At 39.2% G+C, this 23,212-nt stretch overlaps 1 protein-coding gene across 6 annotated transcripts in view; it reads left to right on the top strand.

Moving 5' to 3' along the window:
• Positions 1-23,212, top strand: part of HLCS (holocarboxylase synthetase) — a 130,454-nt gene that overhangs the window by 21,550 nt on the left and 85,692 nt on the right. For all 6 annotated transcript variants that reach the window (XM_077342675.1, XM_077342674.1, XM_077342671.1 and 3 more), the window contains one exon: positions 15,702-15,973. In XM_077342675.1, coding sequence (XP_077198790.1) covers positions 15,702-15,973 — 272 coding nt within the window. The remainder of the gene's footprint in view (positions 1-15,701; positions 15,974-23,212) is intronic.

The following is a 23,212-nucleotide window of genomic DNA, read 5'->3' as shown; positions in this document are numbered from 1 at the left end:
ATTTACCATTTAATATGGTAAAAATGATCTTGCCATGTCTTTTGTTTCCTTTATCTACTCAAACAATAAAGTAAGTGTTATGAAAATAAATACTATAAAATATAGATAATATATTCAGCTTATTCCACTCACCATTCCCGATAATTGTTTATAAAAAGGAGATTAGCAGAATTTTATTTTAGAGTGGAATTCTTTATAGTTGTAACATATCTACATAACCAGCATTACTTCAGAATTGTTGACCTGTTTTAAAATTGCTGCTATCTTCAATGTCTCCTACTTTGCTGCCTTTTTTGTGTAATCAATATTTTAAGGACATTTTTCTTAGTATTTGCAGATAGTCCTAACAAAAGGTCATATCCAACTATGTAAAAAATATTTTTCTAACAGCCTGCTCCATTTTAGCAATTTCTCATCCCGTAATCCAGTGGTCATCAGGACACATTAACATATCTGGTTCTAGCCCAGTTATGGTTATTGTTTGGTTTCGTTCCTGGGAGATTTCCTAGGTTCCATCTTGGGCTTTGTACTCACTCTGGACAGATCCATCATGTGCTTTCCAGGTTCTTTATCATACACACGCACAAAATCACATCAATGACATTATTTAAGGGGCTATCATGTCAACCGTAGTCCAACCATACTATTTTCCTACAAAAGCAGAACAGCTAGTACCAGTCTCTTGTGTATGTGTTCTGGGATTCTCTGTGTACCTCCTCCTTGGTTGGGCCTGCCTCTCTTTCCTGTGGACCGCTTTTCATTTTGCTGCTGTCTCCTTGGACCCTATCATGATAGGTAAATATTGCCTCTTTCCTCAAAAAGGCTATGCCTTTTCACTCCTTGTTTTCCTTAGACACCTTAAGTGTTTTGTGCTTTTATGTGCTTGTACTTCTTTAAAGTTCTCCTTAATAAAAACAGCTTTCCAGTTTACTTTAGACTGATTTATTTATAATTTACATAGGTATAATCTACATAGGTAGACATCCCATAGATACCTCCTCACATTGGTTAAATTACCCAGACCAAGTTCTCTAAATATCTAAATTGGGTAACAGGGTTATGTGAAGCATCTATGCAAGCTGCTCATAATATCACATTTCAATGTATATACATGTCAAAACTCTCATTGCTTATTTTAATAACATTAATAGCTATACTATCACTGTTCTCTAAGAAAACACTACATACTGTAACTCAATATAACTTGCAGTGCAGTTCTGTATGCAGTTATTCCTGTCCAAGGCCATAGACTACAGATTATTAACTCTGCATAGAACTGCACTCTTAGAAGTATACTAATAACTTACAGAATCTCCACTGTATGAAACATAAACAGTCTTAAAGGGATTATTTATTAATACTTAGTAATAGTAAGCATTAATACCACTGTTATGTTTTTAATGAGAATTAAGGTTGAGTGAGTGAAACTTGCTTTGTTTATGTAGTGATTTTGTGAATCAGTAAGAAGTCGGTACTCTGAAATATATTTTTTTAAATTTTGGGAAGGCAAGTATATATTTCCGCTAAAATGCTTAAATGTTTATATATTTTTTTCAATCCATTTTTGATCTAACCATATGTGCTTTTAAAAAATCCCCTGTGGAATATGTTGTACACATGAAGCATTAATTTTCTGTCTCTAGGGAGATGTCAGTTGAACTTCTGAGTTGTGGCACATGTGGAAATTGTAAAATTGTAAAAGCTTCTACCTAATCCTTTCCCAGTATTATAGTTATTCACATGCGCTGTATGGTGTTCACTGAGATTTCAAATTCATATAAATTGCAAATAGCCACTCTAAAATGATGTCAGTTGAAGGTCAACAGTGGCTTAAACCACAGTAAAAAATTTTACCCAGAACTTCTCTTAGGACCTAATATGTTTAAAGGCTCACTTGATGCATATATATTTCAAATAAAGGGGTGGGATCTAGTGGAGTTAATTACTACCATGATTACAATTACATTCAACAATGCTTTTTTAGTATGCAATAGTACAATAGCAAACTGGGTTGTAAAATCAGGCATTCCATATAGTTCAACTATTAGCATACTCTTAACATTTTTCCAAGTATGCTGAATAGTATGAATTTGTAAATTAAACAATAGAAAAATGACATACGCTGAAAAAAAAACCAGTCTGATGAAGATTGGGTATGCTGTAGAACTCCTGAAATGATATAACCCATTTAACATTTGCTTTTGATTGTATTAGTACTAACCTTTGACTGATAGCTGTTCATATATGATTCTTCCTATAATTGCAAGCTTCATATGTGGGGCTCTTTAGTGTATGATAGAAAAGTGAAGATCTCGGTTTACGGACATAAATGTTATCTTGGGCCCCTCCTCTAAGCCAAGACATCCCTCTGGTCGGTTGCAAAGTATACTCATTCATCTTTAATTCTGTAGACAATGCAGTTATTGGGTTGTTTTTAAATTTTATTGTATGGTTTTAACATCTGTATATTATATAAATTGTGAGCCACCATGGCTTGGCAACGCTGGGAGTGGCAGGATAAAAACAGAAAGTATTACTGGCTTGGTAATTCATGGAATAAGGAACTGCATCTTAACATGATTGGGGTGGAATTAATGTATTTAACTAAAAAGGAACTGTGTTTAAGTTCATGATATTCTTTAGTCACAATCACTCTTGTATCTCTTCCGTCTTGGTACTTTTAAGTAAGTGTTCTTGGTCTGATGTGGTGCAACCCAAATTCAACTGAGGATTTTTAAAGTATGAGTCTAGAAAATATATTATCACATTGAAATGCTCAGCAGAATCTACAAGGTATGATAACATTAAAATTATTGCAAGAAAGAATTTGATATGCATGTGTTCATTAGTGACTAACAGCTTTCTTAGTAATGTGACATGCTATTTTGCTGAAGTAGCTGTAGTAAACTTAATCCTATATAGCAGCAAGTCTGTAGTATTTGTGTCAGCTGTCACTGACAGTTCAGATCAAAATGTTCTAATCTTAAATATTTTAATATTTTAAATTCAAATAGCATATATGCTAGTTTTTCTTGATGGTATTTCGTATAAAAATGTTTTTATAAAATTCAATATTAAAAGGAAATTAGGAATTGCTTTTGAATTAAAGTTCTGCTCATTCAAATACAGAAGAATGTATTTAAATAAGTGGTAGCCAGTTTTGACATGATGAGATTTCTTTCTATATGTTGGATTGTTTTCTTATGCATGGATGACATTAACTTTTTATAATGTATGTTTTCAGCTTAGGATGATGTTTAGCCTTTGACCTAAGCACTTTCTTGCAATAAACAGTTTGTTGATGAGAGCAGCTGCTAGGAAGATTGTTTCCAGACTGTTGTCACAGAACCAAGTGAGAAAAAGTAAGCCAGCAGTGCACCTTACGAAGGGCAGGCATTGCAGGACCACCTCTAATATCATTCTTTTATATTAACATCTACATCTTTGTGTATGATATGTTCTGGGATTCAGTGTAGAGCAAAATACTTTTGTATCTTCACACATATGCTCCTATAAAAAAAAACCCTCCTAATTGCCAAGGATCTGAAGCAGAGTGCATGTAGATGGAGTAGAATTGAAGTTACCTTGCCTGCCTTAGACAGGTTCCCCAGTATGTGGTGTGCACAGTTTGCTCTTTTGTTCATTGCTATTCCTCATTAATTTTCAACTTAACAGTTTATAGTATTATTTATTTATATTTATTTTATTACATTAATATACCGCCCTCCCCTGGGGCTCAGCGCGCTTTACATGGAATGTAAGGAATTATACATTGAACTCAGTTTTGCCAATAAACTAGAATATGACAATGGTAACAGTAATAATAGTAACAGAAAATAAGAGATTTAACAGAATAGTAATCAAACAGGTCCATGGAGTAGATTCAGATACATGGATTCCATGAAGGGAGGTTCAGGGGCCCAGTAGGTGTTGTTGATTCTGGCCGACTTCAGCCAAATGCCTGGCAGAGGAACTCCCTTTTGCAGGCCCTGCAGAACTGCTTTAGCTCTGTCAGGTCCCTGGTCTCTGGGAGCTCGTTTCACCAGGTGGGGGCCAGGACAAAGAAGACCCTGGTCAAGGTCAAGCAGGGTTCTTTTGGGCCAGGGATCATTAGCCAGATGGCGGTGGCAGAATGCAAGGCTCTTTGAGGGGCATAGGCAGAAATATAGTAATATAATATATGGCAGAGTAAGGCTAAAAGCATGGACTGGGAAGAGTTTGCTATACTTGATACATGATCATTTTTTCAACATTATGAATCTACCTGGTAACATATTTTTGCTAATTTTATGCAACATACTTGCCTATTAAACTTGTTTAAAAGAGGGTTTTAAGAAAATATTAAACCCCAAATGTATATGTTGCCTTAAGAGAATATCCCAACTCTTTATTCATTTGTACGTGCTATATAATTTTATGTGCAAACTTTATTGTGATGGAAATAAAATAACTGCAGAGCGACCTTGTCTCCAACCTGCAAAATTGTGGGTTTTGTCCTTTTAAAGTTGTTGGCTAAAAGTGATTCTTCCTTTGTTTGTCTTTCATATGAGGCCAGCAACCACCTTTATGGCTGCTGAGTTCATATCAATATGCCACTCCCTTATGGTTTCAAGGCAAAAGACCAAAATAGGTGGTTTCCCATTGTCTGCTTCTATAATGTAATGTGTACCAGACTTTTACTGCTACGGTTGTAGAGGATAATTTGTTTTTCTTAGATTAGAAGAAGGTCTCCAAAGGTAGTTTGACAATTTCATTTTTATATGTCCAAGTATAGCAAAGCAAGGGACTAGAGCAGTGGTCCCCAACCTTTCTGAGGCTGGGGACCGGCAGGGCAGCAGGCTGTGCATGCGTGGCCCGCATGCGCGAATGCGTCATGCACGGCCGAAATCGTGCATGCGCAATTTTGGCCGCGCATGGCACATTCGCACATGCACGATGCGCGGGTGCGGCCCTGATTCCCACTCCCCGCCCTCCCGCAGTAAGGAGCTTCCCGGGCCGCAAGCTTGCGGCCTGGGAAGTTTTTTACTGCGGGGGGGCGGGGAGAGGGAGCCGCGGCCCGGTGCCCGCAGGTTGGGGACCACTGGACTAGAGCATGTACTGAATTTAATTTTTTTCATGATATTTAATACCAATGCAGGATACAGGTTTCTTGTTCTAACTAAAGGTTTTTAAATATATTTCTGTCTCCTAAGCTTATAAAAGTGATAATCAAACATTTTACATGTGAAAACAAGGTGTACAAAGAACAGCTTATCTGTATAAAACTTTGACAGCTATAAAAGCAACTATTTTAAGAATTAGTTATTCAGATTAATTCTTTTTTTGCCTTTGCAAAGTGTTCAGTTGGAAATTAGCAAGTTGTGGCAAGCCTAGGGTCTTATTGATTGAGTTTAAAATAAATTCTATGTGTCAGCTAGGTTTCATAGATTCTTCTCAGTGCCCTGAAATCTTAAGGGTGTTGGCTGTGGAAGGGATTCAGTAGATGCACTGGATATGTTGCCTGAATACATTGTCAGCATTATATTAGTTAAACGTTATGCCTGTATGAATTCTGGTTTCAGTAGGAGGGAACACTGGCTGACTTCACCTGTAACAATTAACAGTTAATACCTGTGGTCTCATCAACATTTTACCTCAAGAGCAGTTTTTGCTTAGGAAGGTGGAGAACAGGAATATGTAATACTCCTGTGCACTTCTGAGTGCTTAAGTGTGATTATGCAGTTGTGAGAGCATTTTGTGGACATAGCCATAAGGGCTATAAAAATCAACTTTGGGTTCTATACCCCTTGGAATTTCACTGCTGGTGTCCATGAGTTTCTTAAACCAAAGATCAAACAACGTAGGTGGATATAGTTGAGGTACTAGATATATACCTATTCCTGTGACTTAAGGATGTTTCCATAGACCAGCATCTTTCACAGTGGTAACTAGGGTTCCTAGGAGTCTGCAAGGGCACACTAGGATTTTGCTAGTTATGTATGGAGCTGGGGGGGAGTGCTTCTTGCACCATCTAGCTAATGTGAAAATGGATCCTGTCTTTTGTGGATATAGAGCAGGGACTCTAAGTGGAACAGGATAGAATTGGCTTGCTTCTTTTTTGAAAGGTGAGAACACATAAGCACACCAACTGCAGTCATCTGGTTCCCAGACCATCTTGGAGCACTAGCTGAAAAACATGTTGCCAGGATCCAGTAGCTCATATGTAGGAAGTCTAATTAATTAGTTGGACAACAGTGTGGAGGAATGCAATTTTTTGTTTAGATGTTTTAATTGAGTATTTTAACAGTTTTTTTTTTCTGGGTTGAGACCAGGCAGGGGTGGGGCAAGTCAGTCAATTGCTTTTCAGATGTACCTCATCTCACCTTCATACAAATGTTGGCCAGAGACAACAAATGGGTCAACCTCTCCTCCTTCTTACAAGCAGGAAACAAAGTTTGGAGGACTTTAGACTAAATGGCTTCCAGGAAGAAATTCGAGGAATAAATTCCTAGAAATCTCCAGGAAGTGGTTCTTTGACCCAGCTTCACATGGCCAGGTGGTGGAGAAAACGAGGTGATAAATGCTCCTGGTAGCAAGGACGAAGGTCTCTTTTTCTGGTGTGGAGTTCATCAGGACAGTCAGACCTCTTAACTAAGGTCTTGGACAGGCAGCCATTTGCCATGTGGTTGCGTGGAGAGATGAAGATCTCAAGGTAATGGCACATCTGTAGAGATCTGTAACTGATTAAGATAGGGAATTTGTTCTATATTTTAAAATCTGTTAGGGCATGTATAGTGAAAAGGACAGGATTTGCAGTTTACCCAATTCTTTTGTATCACTTGTTGAATATAGTGCAGTGATAAAAGTCTGCTTATGAAAATTTAAAATATAAATACTTTATAACATTTGATGGTGGCAGTGGTTCTCTGTATCACAAAGACCTCAGCCATCTCAGACACACCATTTTAAAAAGGGTGCCAAAAGGAGAAAGACTGGCAGTGACAATTGGCTTTTCCTCCAGGAGTGCACAAAACAGTAAATTGTCCCCATGGTGGCCAGGTGCTGGGCAGCCAGAGAGACAGAGGCAAGGCCTCTGGGCAGATAAGAGAAGTGGAGAGTCCTGACTCTTCCAGCAAGCAATTCCATACACAGGTCATGTGGTGGTTAAGTTGCCTTCAGTTTGCCTCCAGTAGAGGAATATCTTTTCTACAACAGCAGATGATTTGGTAGAAATATAATTGGATCCAACCAAAAGAGGTCTGAGGGATCCTTGTCAAAAACTGTTTTAATTTTGAAGAAAATAAATGGTAAATTAGTTAACTGAACAGAGAGCCAGCTTGTTGTAATGGTTAAGAATGGTAACCTGTAATCTGATGATCTGGGTTTGATTTCACACTCCTCCACATACAGCCAATTGGGTGACCTTGGACTAGTCACAGTCCTGTTAGAACTGTTTGCACATGGCAGTTCTGTCAGCTTTCTCAGTCCATCCTACTTTACAGGGTATCTGTTGTGGGGAGAGGAAAGGAAGGGAATTATAAGCCTCTTAGAAATTCCTTTGGGTAGTGAAAAGGAGGATATAAAAATCAACTGTTCCACTAGTACTACCAGCATGTATGGGCTGTTCATACCTCAAAATCTATGAAGATGGTGACCGGGACAGTCTCACAAAGCAGACTGCTCCCAATTAAATTGGCCTAAAATTCAAATTATTTTTAAAATCCCCCAATTTGGCCAACACACCAATACTCAAATAACCAATACACAAACCACAGAAAAACCACCCAGACCATCAGACTAAATGACAAGAAGGAAAATGTCAGACAGAGCTGAATAGAACCGAGGCACAGGGACTGAACAAGAAGAAGGGAGGAAACCCCACACAATATGAACAGAAGGAAAGTAAGAAATAAATTAAGGTGACCAAATTGTCCCACTTTTGGAGGGACATCTGGGGGTACCTGGCAAATTGTACTTATGTTGAAATTAAAAATATATATATTACAATACTATTTTTGTGTTCTATGCGTTCTATGAAACTAATTTTTAATCAAGAACCCCCCTGATCAATGGTGTCCCGCTTTATCAATGTTAAAATCTGGTCACCTTAAAATAAAGAATGAAGAAGTCAAAAAAGAAAATTAAAAAAAAACGCTGTCAATTCAAACATGAAGAAAGAAGAGGGAGCTAACACCAGGCTACTCGACACAACCCGGCTTCCCCACAACAATCAAAATTCGACCCACGCAAACCCAATCAAGCAGACTTAGACTTCCAGCCAGACCACTCAGCCAGGGATGCAGCTTACTGATAAATCAACACTGGCTGGAGGCTCAACCCAACACTCACCAACTGCCCAACTGCAGCAAGGAACTCCACCCTCATACTGCCCAGCCTTGGCCAGGGTCTGACCATTGGAAGGAACAGCATGAACCAGATAATCATCGCCATCAGGACAGTATGGGAGACTAACTGAGATGCCAGCAGACACTGCAGATGCTTGGCAAACAAGTACTCTGGGACACAAGAGGGGAAAGGGAGAGCTCAACCAGCTGAGATCTCAGACCAAGGGAAAGGGGGAGCAAGGGGGGGGGACACTGGCAAGGAACTCAGAAAAGATCAGAAAAGTGACTAATCAGCTAACTAATCCAACCCAACTACTCCAATAACAACCAAGCACTTCCTCCACTTCAGAAACAACCCAGCACCCAAACTGCTTAATTGATCAACTATCCCAGCACAAATAATCTAGAAACACAGGAAACCCCCAAATCAACTAGGAAAAAATAATTGTCAAAATCAACTCATTGGTACAGCTGTGTATCCAAATAAAATCAAACCACATAATTAATCCAACACACCCAAATTAAATAAATAACCAGTTAGCAAAATCCACCCACTGAGGAACTGATTATCAAAATCCACCCGCCAAAACAGCCCTACCCTCAAGCTCCCAAATCAGAGCAAACTACAAATCTCACCCTCAAGATCAGACCCTGACCCAATTCAAATCACACAATCACCCCCTAATTAATTCAAAGCACCACAAAATCATTCCAAATCAATCCCATCCAAGCCCTAAAATGAATTCTAATCCACTTAGGCACCTAACCCCTTCCCCCACTCCCCCTCCACCTAAACATGAACCAACGTACAATAAAAAGTGCAGCCCAAACTACCAACAAAGATTCTCGCCCCTTATCTCGCCCGCAAAATCCACAGTTTAAAACCTACATTCTAAAATAATTAAAATCAGCTTCCCCAACAGACATCTTTAAAACACAGTGAAAATATGTACAAAGACTTAAAATAGCAACTAAAGGAGAACTCATTGAAGGAATGACAAGCAAAAAAGACTTGTTAGGTGCAAAGTCGTGTCCAACCCATCGCGACCCCATGGACAATGATCCTCCAGGCCTTCTTGTCCTCTACCATTCCCCGGAGTCCATTTAAGTTTGCATCTACTGCTTCAGTGACTCCATCCAGCCACCTCATTCTCTGTCGTCCCCTTTTTCTTTTGCCCTCGATCGCTCCCAGCATTAGGCTCTTCTCCAGGGAGTCCTTCCTTCTCATGAGGTGGCCAAAGTATTTGAGTTTCATCTTCAGGATCTGGCCTTCTAAGGTAGCGATCCCCAACCTGTGGCCCACAGACCACGTGTGGTCCTTTGACTAATTAGAGCTGGGCCCCAAAGGACGCCTTCTCCCCCCCCACCAGCCCTTTACTTCATCCCCCCGGCCCTTTACAACACACTTTGGGTGTCATTGTCTCCCATCACTCCCAGATGGGACTATCTCATTGCAGAGAAACAAGCTCAGGGTTCCCATTGATTTGTCATTGTCATGAGTTAAAATTTCCACGAAAATAAAATGTTCCTTATGTTCATTGTTGTGGCGTGTCTGTATCTTATTTTGAAGGGATGTTTAAACATTACCATAGCGATCAGAGAGTGTTAGGGCAGTGGTTGAGAGTAGAGGAGTAAACTACCCCCCCACTGGGCCTCAGTAAAAGGCGTTGAGTGGTTCCCGGTGATAAAAAGGTTGGGGACCACTGTTCTAAGGAGTAGGCAGGGCTGATCTCCTCTAGGACTGACCGGTTTGTTCGCCTTGCAGTCCAAGGGACTCGCAAGAGTCTTCTCCAGCACCAGAGTTCAAAAGCCTCAATTCTTTGACGCTCGGCCTCCCTTATGGTCCAACTTTCGCAGCCATACATTGCAACTGAGAATACCATAGCCTTGACTAAACGCACTTTTGTTGGCAGGGTGATGTCTCTGCTTTTTAGGATGCTGTCTAGATTTGCTATAGCTTTCCTCCCCAGGAGCAAGCATCTTTTAATTTCTTTGCTGCAGTCCCCATCTACAGTGATCTTGGAGCCCAGGAAAATAAAATCTGTCACTGTCTCCATTTCTTCCCCATCTATCTACCAGGAATTGAGAGAGCCGGATGCCATGATCTTTGTTTTCTTGATGTTGAGTTTCAAGCCAACTTTTGTACTCTCCTCCTTCACCTGCATCAACAGGCTCTTTAGGTCACTTTCTGCCATTAGAGTGGTATCATCTGCATATCTGAGGTTGTTGATATTTCTCCCTGCAATCTTGATCCCAATTTGTGACTCCTCTAATCCCGCCTTTCTCATGATGTGTTCCGCATACAAGTTAAATAGGCAAGGCAACAGTATAGAGCCTTGCCAAACTCCTTTCTCAATTTTGAACCAATCAGTGATTCCAGGTTCAGTTCTCACTGTTGCTTCTTGACCTGCATATGTTTCTCAAGAGACAAATAAGATGCTCTGGTATTCCCATCTCTTTAAGAACTTGCCACAATTTGTTGTGCTCCACACAATCAAAGGCTTTAGCATAGTCAATGAAGCAGAAGTAGATGTTCTTCTGGAACTCCCTAGCTTTCTCCATGATCCAGTGTATGTTGGCAATTTGATCTCTAGTTCCTCTGCCTCTTTGAAATCCTGCCTGTACTTCTGAAAGTTCTCGGTCCATATATTGCTGGAGCCTAGCTTGTAGGATTTTGAGCATAACTTTGCTAGCATGAGAAATGAGTGCAATGGTGCGGTAGTTTGAACATTCTTTGTCGTTGCCTTTCTTTGGGATTGGAATGTAAACTGACCTTTTCCAATCCTGTGGCCATTGTTGAGTTTTCCAAATTTGCTGGCATATTGAGTGTAGCACTTTTACTGCATCGTCTTTTAAGATTTTGAATAGTTCAACTGGAATGCTGTCACCACCACTACCTGTATTGTTGCTCAGACTTCACATTGTTGCCCATTTGACTTCACATTCCAGGATGTCTGGCTCCAGGTCAGTAACTACCCCATTGTGATTATCAGGGATGTTAAGCTCGCTCTTGTATAGTTCTTCTGTATAATTTTGACACCTTTTTTTAATCTCTTCTGCTTCTGTGAGGTCCCTACCATTTTGGTCCCTTATCACAGTGGTCCCTAACCTTTTTATCACCGGGGACCACTCAACGCCTTTTACTGAGGCCCGGTGGGGCGGTAGTTTACTCCTCTACTCCCAACCACTGCCCTAACGCTCTCTGATCGCTATGGTAATGTTTAAACATCCCTTCAAAATAAGATACAGACACACCACAACAATGAAGTGTGTTGTAAAGGGCTGGGAGGGATGAAGTAAAGGGCCGGGGGGGAGAAGGTGTCCTTCAGGGCCCACCTCCAATTAGTCAAAGGACCGCATGTGGTCCGCGGCCCACAGGTTGGGGATCGCTACCTTATCATACCCATCTTTGCATGAAACGTTCTCTTCATATCTCCAATTTTCTTGAAAAGATCCTCCCCATTCAATTGTTTTCTTCTATTTGTTTGCACTGTTCATTTAAGAAGGCATTCTTATCTCTTCTGTATCAGTTGAAGTTCCCAAATTTAATCTTATAGCGAGCCCTTCCCTAGTAGGCTCAGGGCAGTAACAATTAAACATGAGTAATAGCGACTACATCAGTCCAGGTGCTGGTCTTGACCTTTTAAGCTCTGTACAGCCTGAGACCAACATGCCTACTCCATTATGAACCCACCCAACCATTCTGGTAATCTTCAAGGGGCCCTGATTTGGGTCCTCCATCTTCTGAGATTAGATGGGTAACTGTTACTTTTTGTGTCACCACCCCACTAAAATATATCCTCCCATGTTACCAGTGACTTGGGAAGCACTAATAAAGGCTGTCCACAAAGGGTGGAATTTTGCAATTACTCCAGGCCTTCCCCTATGTGTTCATGATTGAGCATGAGTGCCTAAGGCATATGAGGCGTTTGAACCACAGTCTGCTGTTAAACAAGAAAACGCCACTGCTACAAATTAATCTAAACCACAAGACTGGAAAAATAAATATCACACCTACTGGTTTACAGATCTAAGGAAAATGACAGGAAAATATAACAGTAAGCTTAATTTACCAATACAGAATGTCTACCTTTGATATTCCCCCCGCCCCATCCATGAAACAAATGCACTTCCTGACACTGCCTGCTCCATGAACACCCAACATTTCAACAAAGACAGAGAGATGTTTTCAATGTTTTTAACCTGTCAATCCAGATTTAGGAAATTTGCCTCCATTTGGGGAAGTGAACCCTGATCTAATAAACCCAGGGAGTACATCTCCCACATCTCAGTATCTAGTTTACATTTTACAGTAGCTATCCATCTTGTCTTTCATAGTAGCTAGGCCAAATAGTTATCTCTCTGCAGAAATGCATTTCTGCTTTCTAATCTCATGGTACCTTTTACAGATGTTTCCTTGGAGGGGCATTGGCTGAGTGGCAGAATATCTGCTTGGCATGCAGAATATCCCATCTCTGGAGGCTGATTCTGTGAAGGCTTAAGGGGGTGACAAATTACAGTGGATGAGCGATAGGGTTGTGAGTGTCCTGCATAGTTCAGGGGGTTGGATTAGATGACCCATGAGTTACCTTCCAACTCTATTATTCTATTACTAGAAATATAGCCCATTGCACTTTTAAATGCAATGGGCGCTAGGAGCAGGCCCAGCTCCTTCCCCAACCGCGGGCCAGCCTCCCTGCTTCGCGGCAGGGGAAGGAATTGGGGCCAGCTCTTTCCCCAGCAAGGAAGCCCTCTTCTCCCCTCCCTCCCGGCCCAGCCTCCCTGCTTCGCTGCAACGCACTGATCCAGCTTCACACCTCCCGATTGCCCCCCCCCCAATTGTCAGTCCTGAGCTGGGCGGGCAGTCCGGGACTCAGGGGGGCCAATAGGAAGCCGTGCTGTGTGAGGCTCCTGATTGGCCCTTGGCCCAGGACTGACAATCGGGGGGGCAATCGGGAGGCGCCCCATGCCTCCCAATTGGCCCCCCTGATTGTCAGTCCTGGGCCAAGTGCCAATGGGCTTCTTTCCTCATCCCGGACTAGGCCCACCCCAATCCCCCTTACTGCTTTATTTATACTGCTCCCGGAGTGGTGTAAAGATTCTATTATTCTAATCCTCCCTAGCTTTCTCTTTAGGGCCGCAGTTACATGTATGCAAAGATAAAGTGATTTTTTAATTAGATCTGACTGCTAATTTCAATTCTTCTGAAAAGGGTAGATCCTTTTTTCATTTGCCTTCAGTATGATACACATATGATAAATGCGATTATTCTTACAAAGACTGACAACAGTGGACCTACAAATTGCCTATTTAAAAAGTAACACTTGAAGCAGCCCTTTTGTATCAGATTTGTATTGGAAAGCAGGATGTGTTAAAATAAATATCTGCAAGGTAGGTTTCTATAGTTTGCTTGCTTTTGAGAAAGCAGGGCTATATACACAGTATTGATGAAATGTAAGATCCTTGAGACTTGATTATGTGTTCACTTACTCTTTGATGAAACAACCACAAGAGATTTTTTACCTTCTCCATTTCATGTGCTAAATGAAGGGGCTTCCTTATGATGGCAGCTGGTATTTACCGTATCAGTGAACCTGTTAGTCCTCTAACTTTCCTTGACGTTGAATGTCTACTAGAGTCCTGTGGGGATGCATTTATAAAAAATTATTCACACTTTAAACCTGTAAACTCAAATAACAGCCTGTAACATGTAAAAAATGAATATGGAAATTTAGTCTGTGAAATAAGTCAAACATAGCAAAGAGCAATATTCAAAATTAGGGAACTGTTGTATCAGCATCGCTGTACAGTACAATGAATGGGAGTCAAGTAACTGTAGGCTTAATAAATATGACACAGATGGAGCGAGGAGAAATGGGTAACTATTTTATTAAGGAACCTGGGCTACTTAGAGATGCATATCTCACCGATGGGAAAACTGATTCTAAAATCCATTTTAAAAGTTTGTGTATATGTTAATATATGAAGGTAACCCGCATAATATTTGATTTTTTTCAATTTCCTGGTACCCCATTCCTGCTCGGGATTAATACCTGCAATCTTACATAGAGGCAGGCTTGCTCACTTTCTACCAATCAGTATAGCTTGCTACTGATGTAAATCTGTGTGCAGTTTTAATAGATCTTTAATAAAGGGCTTGCAGAAAGTAGATTTCCAGATCATAAATAGAGAGATTTGGAATGATGGCACTTTAAGATGGCTAGAGATCTATATCAAATACTGTCTGAGCAAAATATATTCACCTATGAATAATTAAACATGATTTTAATTTCAACACAGAAATATCTACAAATATTTTAGGCTTTTTCCATATGTGATGTTGGTTCCCATAGTCATGTCTAGGGGATTTTAAATAGTAACACCTCTGTCTCACAAGTCTATTTTTATGTAGTATTCCAGATATATTCTCAAGGGGAATATAAGGTCAGATATTTTAACATTTGAAGCAACACCTTTCATTTAAGTAGCCAATAGAGGCCACCAGAAAACCCTGCATACCTCTGACTATAGCCTGTAAATAGTGTTACATTCAGAGTCCTGAAATCAAATAAGTTAATTTTGGCTGGTTTTGTTCACATCTTCAAAAAACTCACAAATACATTTATATACTACATTCCTGCAAAATTGAATGGGGAAAATATTTAATGGACGTGAAGCAAAAGGAATCTTGTGACATACGAGAGTTGAAAGTCTTTCTCCTTTATAAACAATATATATATGAGATGTGCATTTAAAAAGTTAAAACAACCGAGAGAGAGAGCACAGTTATTGGAAAACAGAAAAATACTGGATGGTGTTGGGCAGCTTCAAGCTTAGAGCTAGGTTCAGTTTTGAATTTGAAAAGTAAAAGTAAATTGTTTAATGCAGTTGGTGAACTGCATCATTCTTTTTATTTTATAATAAGGCCCATAATAGGTCACTACTAAGAAGAGCATATTTTAGTATTAACCCTTATTAATTTTTAAATCAACTTTTTGAGCAAAATTGTTTGGTTATCGTTTTAAATTTAAGCATGAACCAATTGCAAAGCAAGATGCAATTACTATTTCTCCAAGCTGCTATCTGTTGTGATAGCAGCTCCAATGAGCTATTAATATTGGCTGATATGGCAGTTCTTCTCTTTGGAAATTCTTTTTGTTAAAGTAACAGCTTTTAATATGAGATGCTATGAGTTGTGAAAAAGTGTACAGATGGCTTATCTTGAACTTTCACAGTAGCTTCAAAATCAGATGAATTAATGAGGACATCTAGGCAAAGTCACTGGGAAATCAAGTGTGCTTCTTAAAAAAATGCATTAGCAAATGTGGAAAATACAAGCATTAAGCATAGTCATCTGATTTGTTTTGTATCCCACAGGAAGTCCACAGTTCTTTTCTGGAATGGCTTGGAAGAAATGTGAATGCAGAAGGAGTAATCGAGTCTAACAAAGTGTCCCTTAAGTTTGTATCATCTTGCAATGCGGAGTTAGAAATACTGCCCTCACTCTTTCCTGTAATCACTGATGTGGGAGCTTTCTCTTCTGAACATTTCAGCCTTGAGATTTATAAACAAAATCTACAGACACGAAATCTTGGAAAAGTGGTCCTGTTTACTGAAGTTACATCAACCACCATGAATCTCCTTGATGGGTGAGAAATAATGCTAATGATAATTTATTTTCTTTATATATTTCCCTGATTTTTCCAGTTAATTGAAAATTGGTCTGAGATATAGGGATAATGTTGATGTTGATTAGCAAGGTCTGGTAAAATACACTAATCAAATCTTCAAATTGTCAATTATAAAATATCTTTTCTAGCTAGTAAATTGCAGTAATACATTTTGTATATGAGAAAGTACACTCTATAAAATGTACAATTGTTTTGTATTTCAAAGAAACACACAGGATATATAGCTGTCACAGTGCAAGCCTCACAGCTAAAGAATATTCCAAACAACTATGTTGGTTATTACAACAACCAATACAAACTGTAATATAACATCGTGTCACCATGCACCGAATAAAATGGGTTTATACACACAAGATATCAATCATCAAGATAAATAATTTAAAAATTGCTAAAACATACAAACAATAAAAGGGAGGCCATAAAACTACTATTTCTGTGTACAAATATCTTATCATCCTCCGAGATCAATATGTAACATAATAGTGGCCATGCAAAATTTAGCAGTATATGCTATAATTTTGTTTCTCATCACACTGCAATTTTTCATTTTTCCTACTGAGTACAGGCCTGAAAATCTTTCCAACATTGGTTGTAGTAACTTATCTCATAGCGTGGTGTATATGGGGCAAACAACACCCCTGGAAATGACATAACCAACTGTGGTAACAGGCTGGCTCAAGGAGGACTGTGGGAGGAAAGACAAGAGGTGGTTTAAAAGCTGGAGTACACATGCAGGCTCCACCCCCTCCTAGTCACAGAAACCATGAAATTACTCATGCTCAGGGGAGGGGGGGAGAGAAATGGAAGCATCTAGTTCCCTAACTTGTGACCGAGTCTATTAAGACAGAAGGGGAACGGCTGTGGACCCCATCTGGAACTCCCACAGATGCCTGAATGGGAATCCCTGTTCTTTGCCTTATGAAAGAGATATCTTTAAAACTTCATAACTTATTCCTTGCTGAATTCCCTAACAATCTAGCATAAAATAGATCCAGCTTGTCTGAAATAAATACAGTTCAGAGTTGAATGAAATTGCAATTGTTATCGCTGTGGACAGAATTAAGTTGTGATGCTATGAATTCTTGTATTTTATTTTGTGTTATAAAATCAGGAGTCCATAGTAAATACTGTTTGTTCCAGGTATCACAGAATTCATCAAGTAAGCTAAATATTCAGTTAAGAGCTTCTGCATGTTTAGTATTTTCCATGATACCTGAATATAAACCCTTACTTAAAACTAGATCACATAGATCAGAACTTTGATGCTTGTGATGCAACATTTTTTTTACTCATGCAGATGGGTTTGGGCAAATGGAGTGTTTAATCATTTGATGTTGCATTAACCAAGGAGACTTAAATTAAAATGTCTTTTTACTGCAGAGAAGTTTGGATACCTAAAAAACCACTGTTGTGTAATCATGAGTGTTAATTTAGCTTTATTTATTAAACAGATTTATTAGTGTGAGTTTCACAATTTATTGCAACTTCTGCTGAATAAATATGTTTCTGACATGCATAAAGCTTTTCTTTCTATAGAGTGCCTTGAATCTTATGAAGGCTGGTGGTTAAGTGTTAATAATAATGTTGATCCAAGGTAACTACAAAAATACCTAATTGTTTTATAAAAGCATTATATAATCATTCTTATAAGTGATTCAAGTAAGCCTGTGAAAAATTATTTTGTTGTTTGCCTTTAATTTCTGACCTTAAGTGACAAACAGATGTGAGATCTAATGTCACTTTTCTGTGTGTCATAGCTGAGGCAATAATTTATTTCAAGGAATGTGATATTATATTCTTTGAATGAAAATGAGGATCTTCATGGCTACAGCCTAGTCTGGGTTATTGTCTGGGAGCACTGTATAACTTATGTTACTTCCCAAAGGAAGAACATACCTGTGTAATATTACAGTGATCTAGCCTTTATCTGGGGAGAGCAATGGGTGGCCAACAGAGATTGGCCAAATGTCCTTTTTTATTCCTACCCCTTTCTCTCTTCCTTACTGTTGGGTCATATCATCAATAGCATGGTGTTTTCCTAAGCATATTCACTGCCCCCTGGGCCATACATAAAACAGGTCTTCTGCCAGTTGCCTGAACAGTGGAGTTTATAGTACTGGTTCAAGAAAGGAGTGTTGTTTTAAGATTCATACTGTGCCAGGGGGAGAAAAGGGAATGGCTGTCCCTGCTTCCCTTTGATATAATTGATGTATGTATTGTCCTGACCTGGATAGTCCAGGCAAGCTTGATCTCATCATAATCTTCGGAAGCTAAACAGGGTTGACCCTGACATGTATTTGGATGGGAGACGTCGAAAGAAAGCTAGGGGTCATGACATAGAGACAGGCAATAGCAAACCACCTCAGAATGTTCCCTACCTGATTGCCAAACAATCATAGGATCTCTGGCTGCACTACACACACCATATATGATAAATAAATAATATGTGTTTGTAGGTTTAAATAGGAAAGCCAATAAGCTTGCTAAAGTATAAATTTTGTTTGAATTTTTAAAAAACTTGATGGTTGCAATAAGAACTCACAGTTTTATTAATTAGAGTATCCTGCAAATTGTTCTGGATCTAGGTTTCATCAGTAACTTTTTTTTTAAGAGTATGCCTTGATTCATCACATAAATTACTTATATGTTACTATAACATATTACTGTCAGTAGCTTCAGCTCAGTGGTTGGGATCAAGAAAGTTACTTTTGGTGAGTCCAAGGAGTTGGCTGTTTCTAGTGGGATTTTTAAAAATTATTTTTCTTTGAACTTCAGATTCCCAAACTATATCACACATTATTTGAAAAGACCTCTTGGTTTCAAAAACCTTGGTTTGCTATGCAGTATGAGAAACTACTGTTTTATAGACAGATGTACATGCCTTTTTGCTATGTATATCTAGTTGTGTGGTTCTTTCGAGCCTGACCTGTAGCTATGATAGAATTGCAAAAATGAAATTTTGGTTGTAGCTCTAAAGACGTTTCCTTTGAACAAGCCTTGATGATTATATTGGAACATGGCCATATAAATTGAGGGCCTTTGTGTTGCACAATTTTTAAGGGATTAAAAATCTTTGAGTAAAAGACAGTTTGAATCAATAAATGAAACTTTGGTACAGATGACATTTATGTTTGGATCCTACTTATGTAAGTTTTATTTAATAAGTTTCTAAATCTTTTCACAAGCTGAATACCAGACTTTTCTTCTCAGTCCCCCAAATCTGCATATCCCCCCCCCCAAAAAAATTAAAACATAGTAGAAAGTGGGCTGGAACTAATTTAATGGCTGAGTGACCTCACAGTAGAGAAACAGCCGTAGTCTAATAGGGGTCTTTGTCTACATTTCCACCCAAGCTGGTAACTTGCCAGTCAAAAGTCAAGCAAGAGAAACAGGTGGGAACTATTAGACCTGTCATAAAGTTTGAAAAATTGATTCTGGAGTCTAAATGAATAGATTGAACTTGACAGTGTTGTCCTAAAGATTCTAAGAAAAATTCTATAGTTTAATTTGGAGTCCCTTGATTATTCATTAGCTCTCCAGATGGCCTGCATTGATGTATTATATAGTATTATACAAGCTGTATTATTGTTGGCATATATTTGAATGTACAACTAAAAGCAACTGCAAATACCACTATTAGTACCTTTAAATTGAGGTATATTAGTAAAATTGTAAAATAAAGATTTGTTCAAATATTAAATTATTTAGAATAATCAGTAATGTTTTAGGACTGTACATCAGACATTAAACCCACTGGGGCTATCATTCTGGAATAACTGCTTCAAAATAGTCATTGTCATTGTGGAAACTGAAAGTTAAATTTGTCACATTTTAGAGCCCACCAATTACTTACCAAATAAGTAGAATAGGTTAACACTATAAACTTGTATGTGTTTCTTTATTATATTTAATGATGTAGCAGAAAATTAGTTTTATAAAGATTAATTCACTTAACAGACAGATACAAAATTACTGAAGAACTACTCAATTTTAGTAAGTATCATGATGGATTTATTTAAATTGACAATTTGAATTAATATTTAAATCTTCCTTAATATTAGCATGAAAAATAAACAATGCCTTTGATTTTAACTTTCCTCTTTTGTAATACATTTACAAATCAAGTATCTAACAATTAAAACACTAGATTTTAGCTAAATGTTCCAAAATATCTGTCCATGCAACCTATTTATTTAATCTTTAGAATTATAGAAAGCACCAAACCTCTGCTTCAGCAGCTGCACTGACTTCCAATAGAATTCTGGACCAGGTTTACGGTTCTGGAATTTAAGTTTAAGGCCATCCGCTGTCTGGGCCTGGCATACCTGGGGGACTGCCTTTATGTGTTCCCCAAAGAGTGTTTTGCTGTGTGATTTCCAACTGGTTGATGGTCCCTGATCCCAAGGAAGTATGTCTGGCCTCAACCACAGCCAGGACATTCACAGCCCTGGCCTCTACTTGGTGAAATGATCTCCCAGAGGAGATCCATGCACTGTCAGAGCTAGTACAGTTCTGCAGGGCCTGTGAGACAGAGTTCTTTCACCAAGGCTTTGATTGAAGACAATGACCTCATAATGTCTACAGGCCCTCCCCGACAAATATAAATTCCCGTGGATACATCTTAATCTAGAAGATCCTTTGATAATGACCAATTGCTAAGTTAAATTATAATAATAGGTGCTCCTGCTGGTTGTAGATGCAACTAATGCATTTTAAACTGTTTTAATGTTTTAGTATGTTTATGTTATTTTATTTTAACTATTTGTAACTGTTTGATACATACCTCCCTGAGTTGGTTCCGGGAGAGCAGTATAGAAATGTAATAAATAATAATAATAGAAAGATGCTTAGGCTTTTGTAAGGAGCTTTGCCCTTCCAGTAGAATTTTTATTCCCCCCTACCCTTAAACCAGATTCATGGAAGCTCTATGGAAAAAATAAGTACACTGAATAGATTCTTAATCTCCTCATGCTCTAAGGAAGAGGCAGCTGGCTGACTCATCATAATCCCATTGTTCTACTTGCAATAACATGTAGAAAGAAAAGAGATCAAAACACATATATTGAGAAAGAAATAAAAGAACAATGTGTTAATACTCTTACAGGACTTTGAAAAAAGAAGTCAGTTTCAGAAAATAGAATAAGACAATATCTAACAGACATCTCAAATATACATCATGGCAAAAGGTGTATACAATGTTGATATGCAAAGAAGGCACAAAAATAGCAATACCGCAGTGATACAGACTGATTTCACTGCTGAACATAGATTATAAAATGATTGCTGCAATAATGGCAGAAGTATTAAGGAAATGCATAATATGTAATACACACTGGTCAAACAAGATTAGAGCCAAAAAAGTACATGAAAGATAAGATTTATTTAATGTATTAGAAAGAAAGCCCATTTTACCCAGGGATAAAATGGGCGCTAGGACGGCAGTGATCTCGAGCCATCTCCCAGCCGCTTGAGCAGCCTTTCCGTATATGCGACACTGCAAGGCCGCTCCAGTGTCTGGGAGAAGGCGGCGCCCCCCCCCCCCACCGGCAGCGATCTGGAGCCTTCTCCCGGATGGGTGAACTTGGGCTCACCACAGCACTGATAAAGGTGTTCTGCTGGATCAGTAACATCAGGGCTCTCTCAGCCTCACCTACCTCACAGGGTGTTTGTTGTGGGGAGAGGAAAGGGAAGGTGAATTTATATCTATTGTGACATATGATGTATTATTGTTTTGAATTGTGGTATAATATTTCTGGTTATGATTTAATGTTAATATGCTAAGGTGGCTATTTAGAGGAAATACAAATTATTCCGTTAAACATCTTAACAATGAAGAGTATTCATATAGTGGTGAATATTGCAGTAAACTATTATTAAATATTAATTATTGTTAGGATTTAGATGAGAAAGAGATGGGGAGAATCTTGTTTTTCTAAATTTCTAAATTTATTCTTTTATATTAATACAATATATAGTCTTTTCCTTGCCTTCTTGTATATTTTCTTTCCAAAATAACAGACACACACAAAAAAAGAAATATAACAAGGGCCATAATGAAGTTACACAGGCTATATGTAACTATGAGCATGTAAAGCAAAGTGCAAGGGCTCTTGGGAGGAATGCGACATAAACATTTACAGGCCAATCAGGTCACCTATACGGCTCCTGCCTGTGTCCTCCTCCAGCCTGATTGGCCACTTGCTCAGAAGCTGCTCAATCAGCTAACGTGTCCCGTGCCTGTTTCCACTTGGTTGGAGTCACTCTGAAGTTCATTGCCAGGTTAGTGAGCTGCTAGGGCCAGCTGTGGGCCCTGCAGTCTGCAGGTCCCTGGGCTGCGGGCTGCTGGCTGCTGCCTGTGGGAGTTCAGTGGGTCAGAGCTGCTCAGGGCCACAGGAGAACGGCCAGCTTGCCCCCCAGCACTTCCTCCCAAAATGGCCCCTGTAGCTTCCAAAGGGCTTGCCAGAACTTTTGCATCCGGTGGCAAGAGGAGCCAGCTCCCCACTGACACTTTCCACCCCCCACCCCAGCCTGAAAAAAGGCAGCTGAGCTCTCTGGGGGCTTTGGCAGCCCTTGGCCACTGGCAGCGGAAGGTGTCAACTCACCCCTGCCACTGCCCAACCCCCTCCCTGGCAGAAGAACAGCCTGTTTCCCACCCCTTCCGTGCTAAACGGCCACTGATCCCTCTCCAGGCCTTGGCTGACATGTCCAGGGGGGCAGGGGGGCTGCGTGGCTAGTGCCCATTCTATTCTTTGCTACAATAATCTGCTAATAATCTAATAAAAGCTCTATAGCACAGATGTCTTGGCTCAGTCTGGTGGGCTACATTGGGAACATATTCTTCCATGAACATAATTCATAAATATATAACTTTAAAATAATACAGTAATTTGATACATAAATTATCACAACTGCTGTAGGAAGCATCAAAATTATATCAGTTACTGTCAACACTAAATTTGTAAACCATGAGAATAAGAGGCATATTCATGTATCCTTAAATAAGCATGCACATAAATCTGTAAAACCTGAATGGACCAGTGAGTATATACACGTGTTACTTCTGGCAGTCTTCAAGCAAAGGTTGGATACACACTTTTCTTGGATGCTTAGGGCTGATCCTGCGTAGAGCAGGGGGTTGGACTAGATGGCCTGCATGGCCCCTTTCAACTCTATGGTTCTATGATTCTACGTGAGTGT

Source organism: Paroedura picta, chromosome 6 (genome assembly GCF_049243985.1).
Source record: "Paroedura picta isolate Pp20150507F chromosome 6, Ppicta_v3.0, whole genome shotgun sequence".
NCBI lineage: Eukaryota > Metazoa > Chordata > Lepidosauria > Squamata > Gekkonidae > Paroedura > Paroedura picta.
The sequence above is the reverse complement of the archived record's forward strand: the minus strand, read 5'-3'. Positions and strand labels throughout refer to the sequence as shown.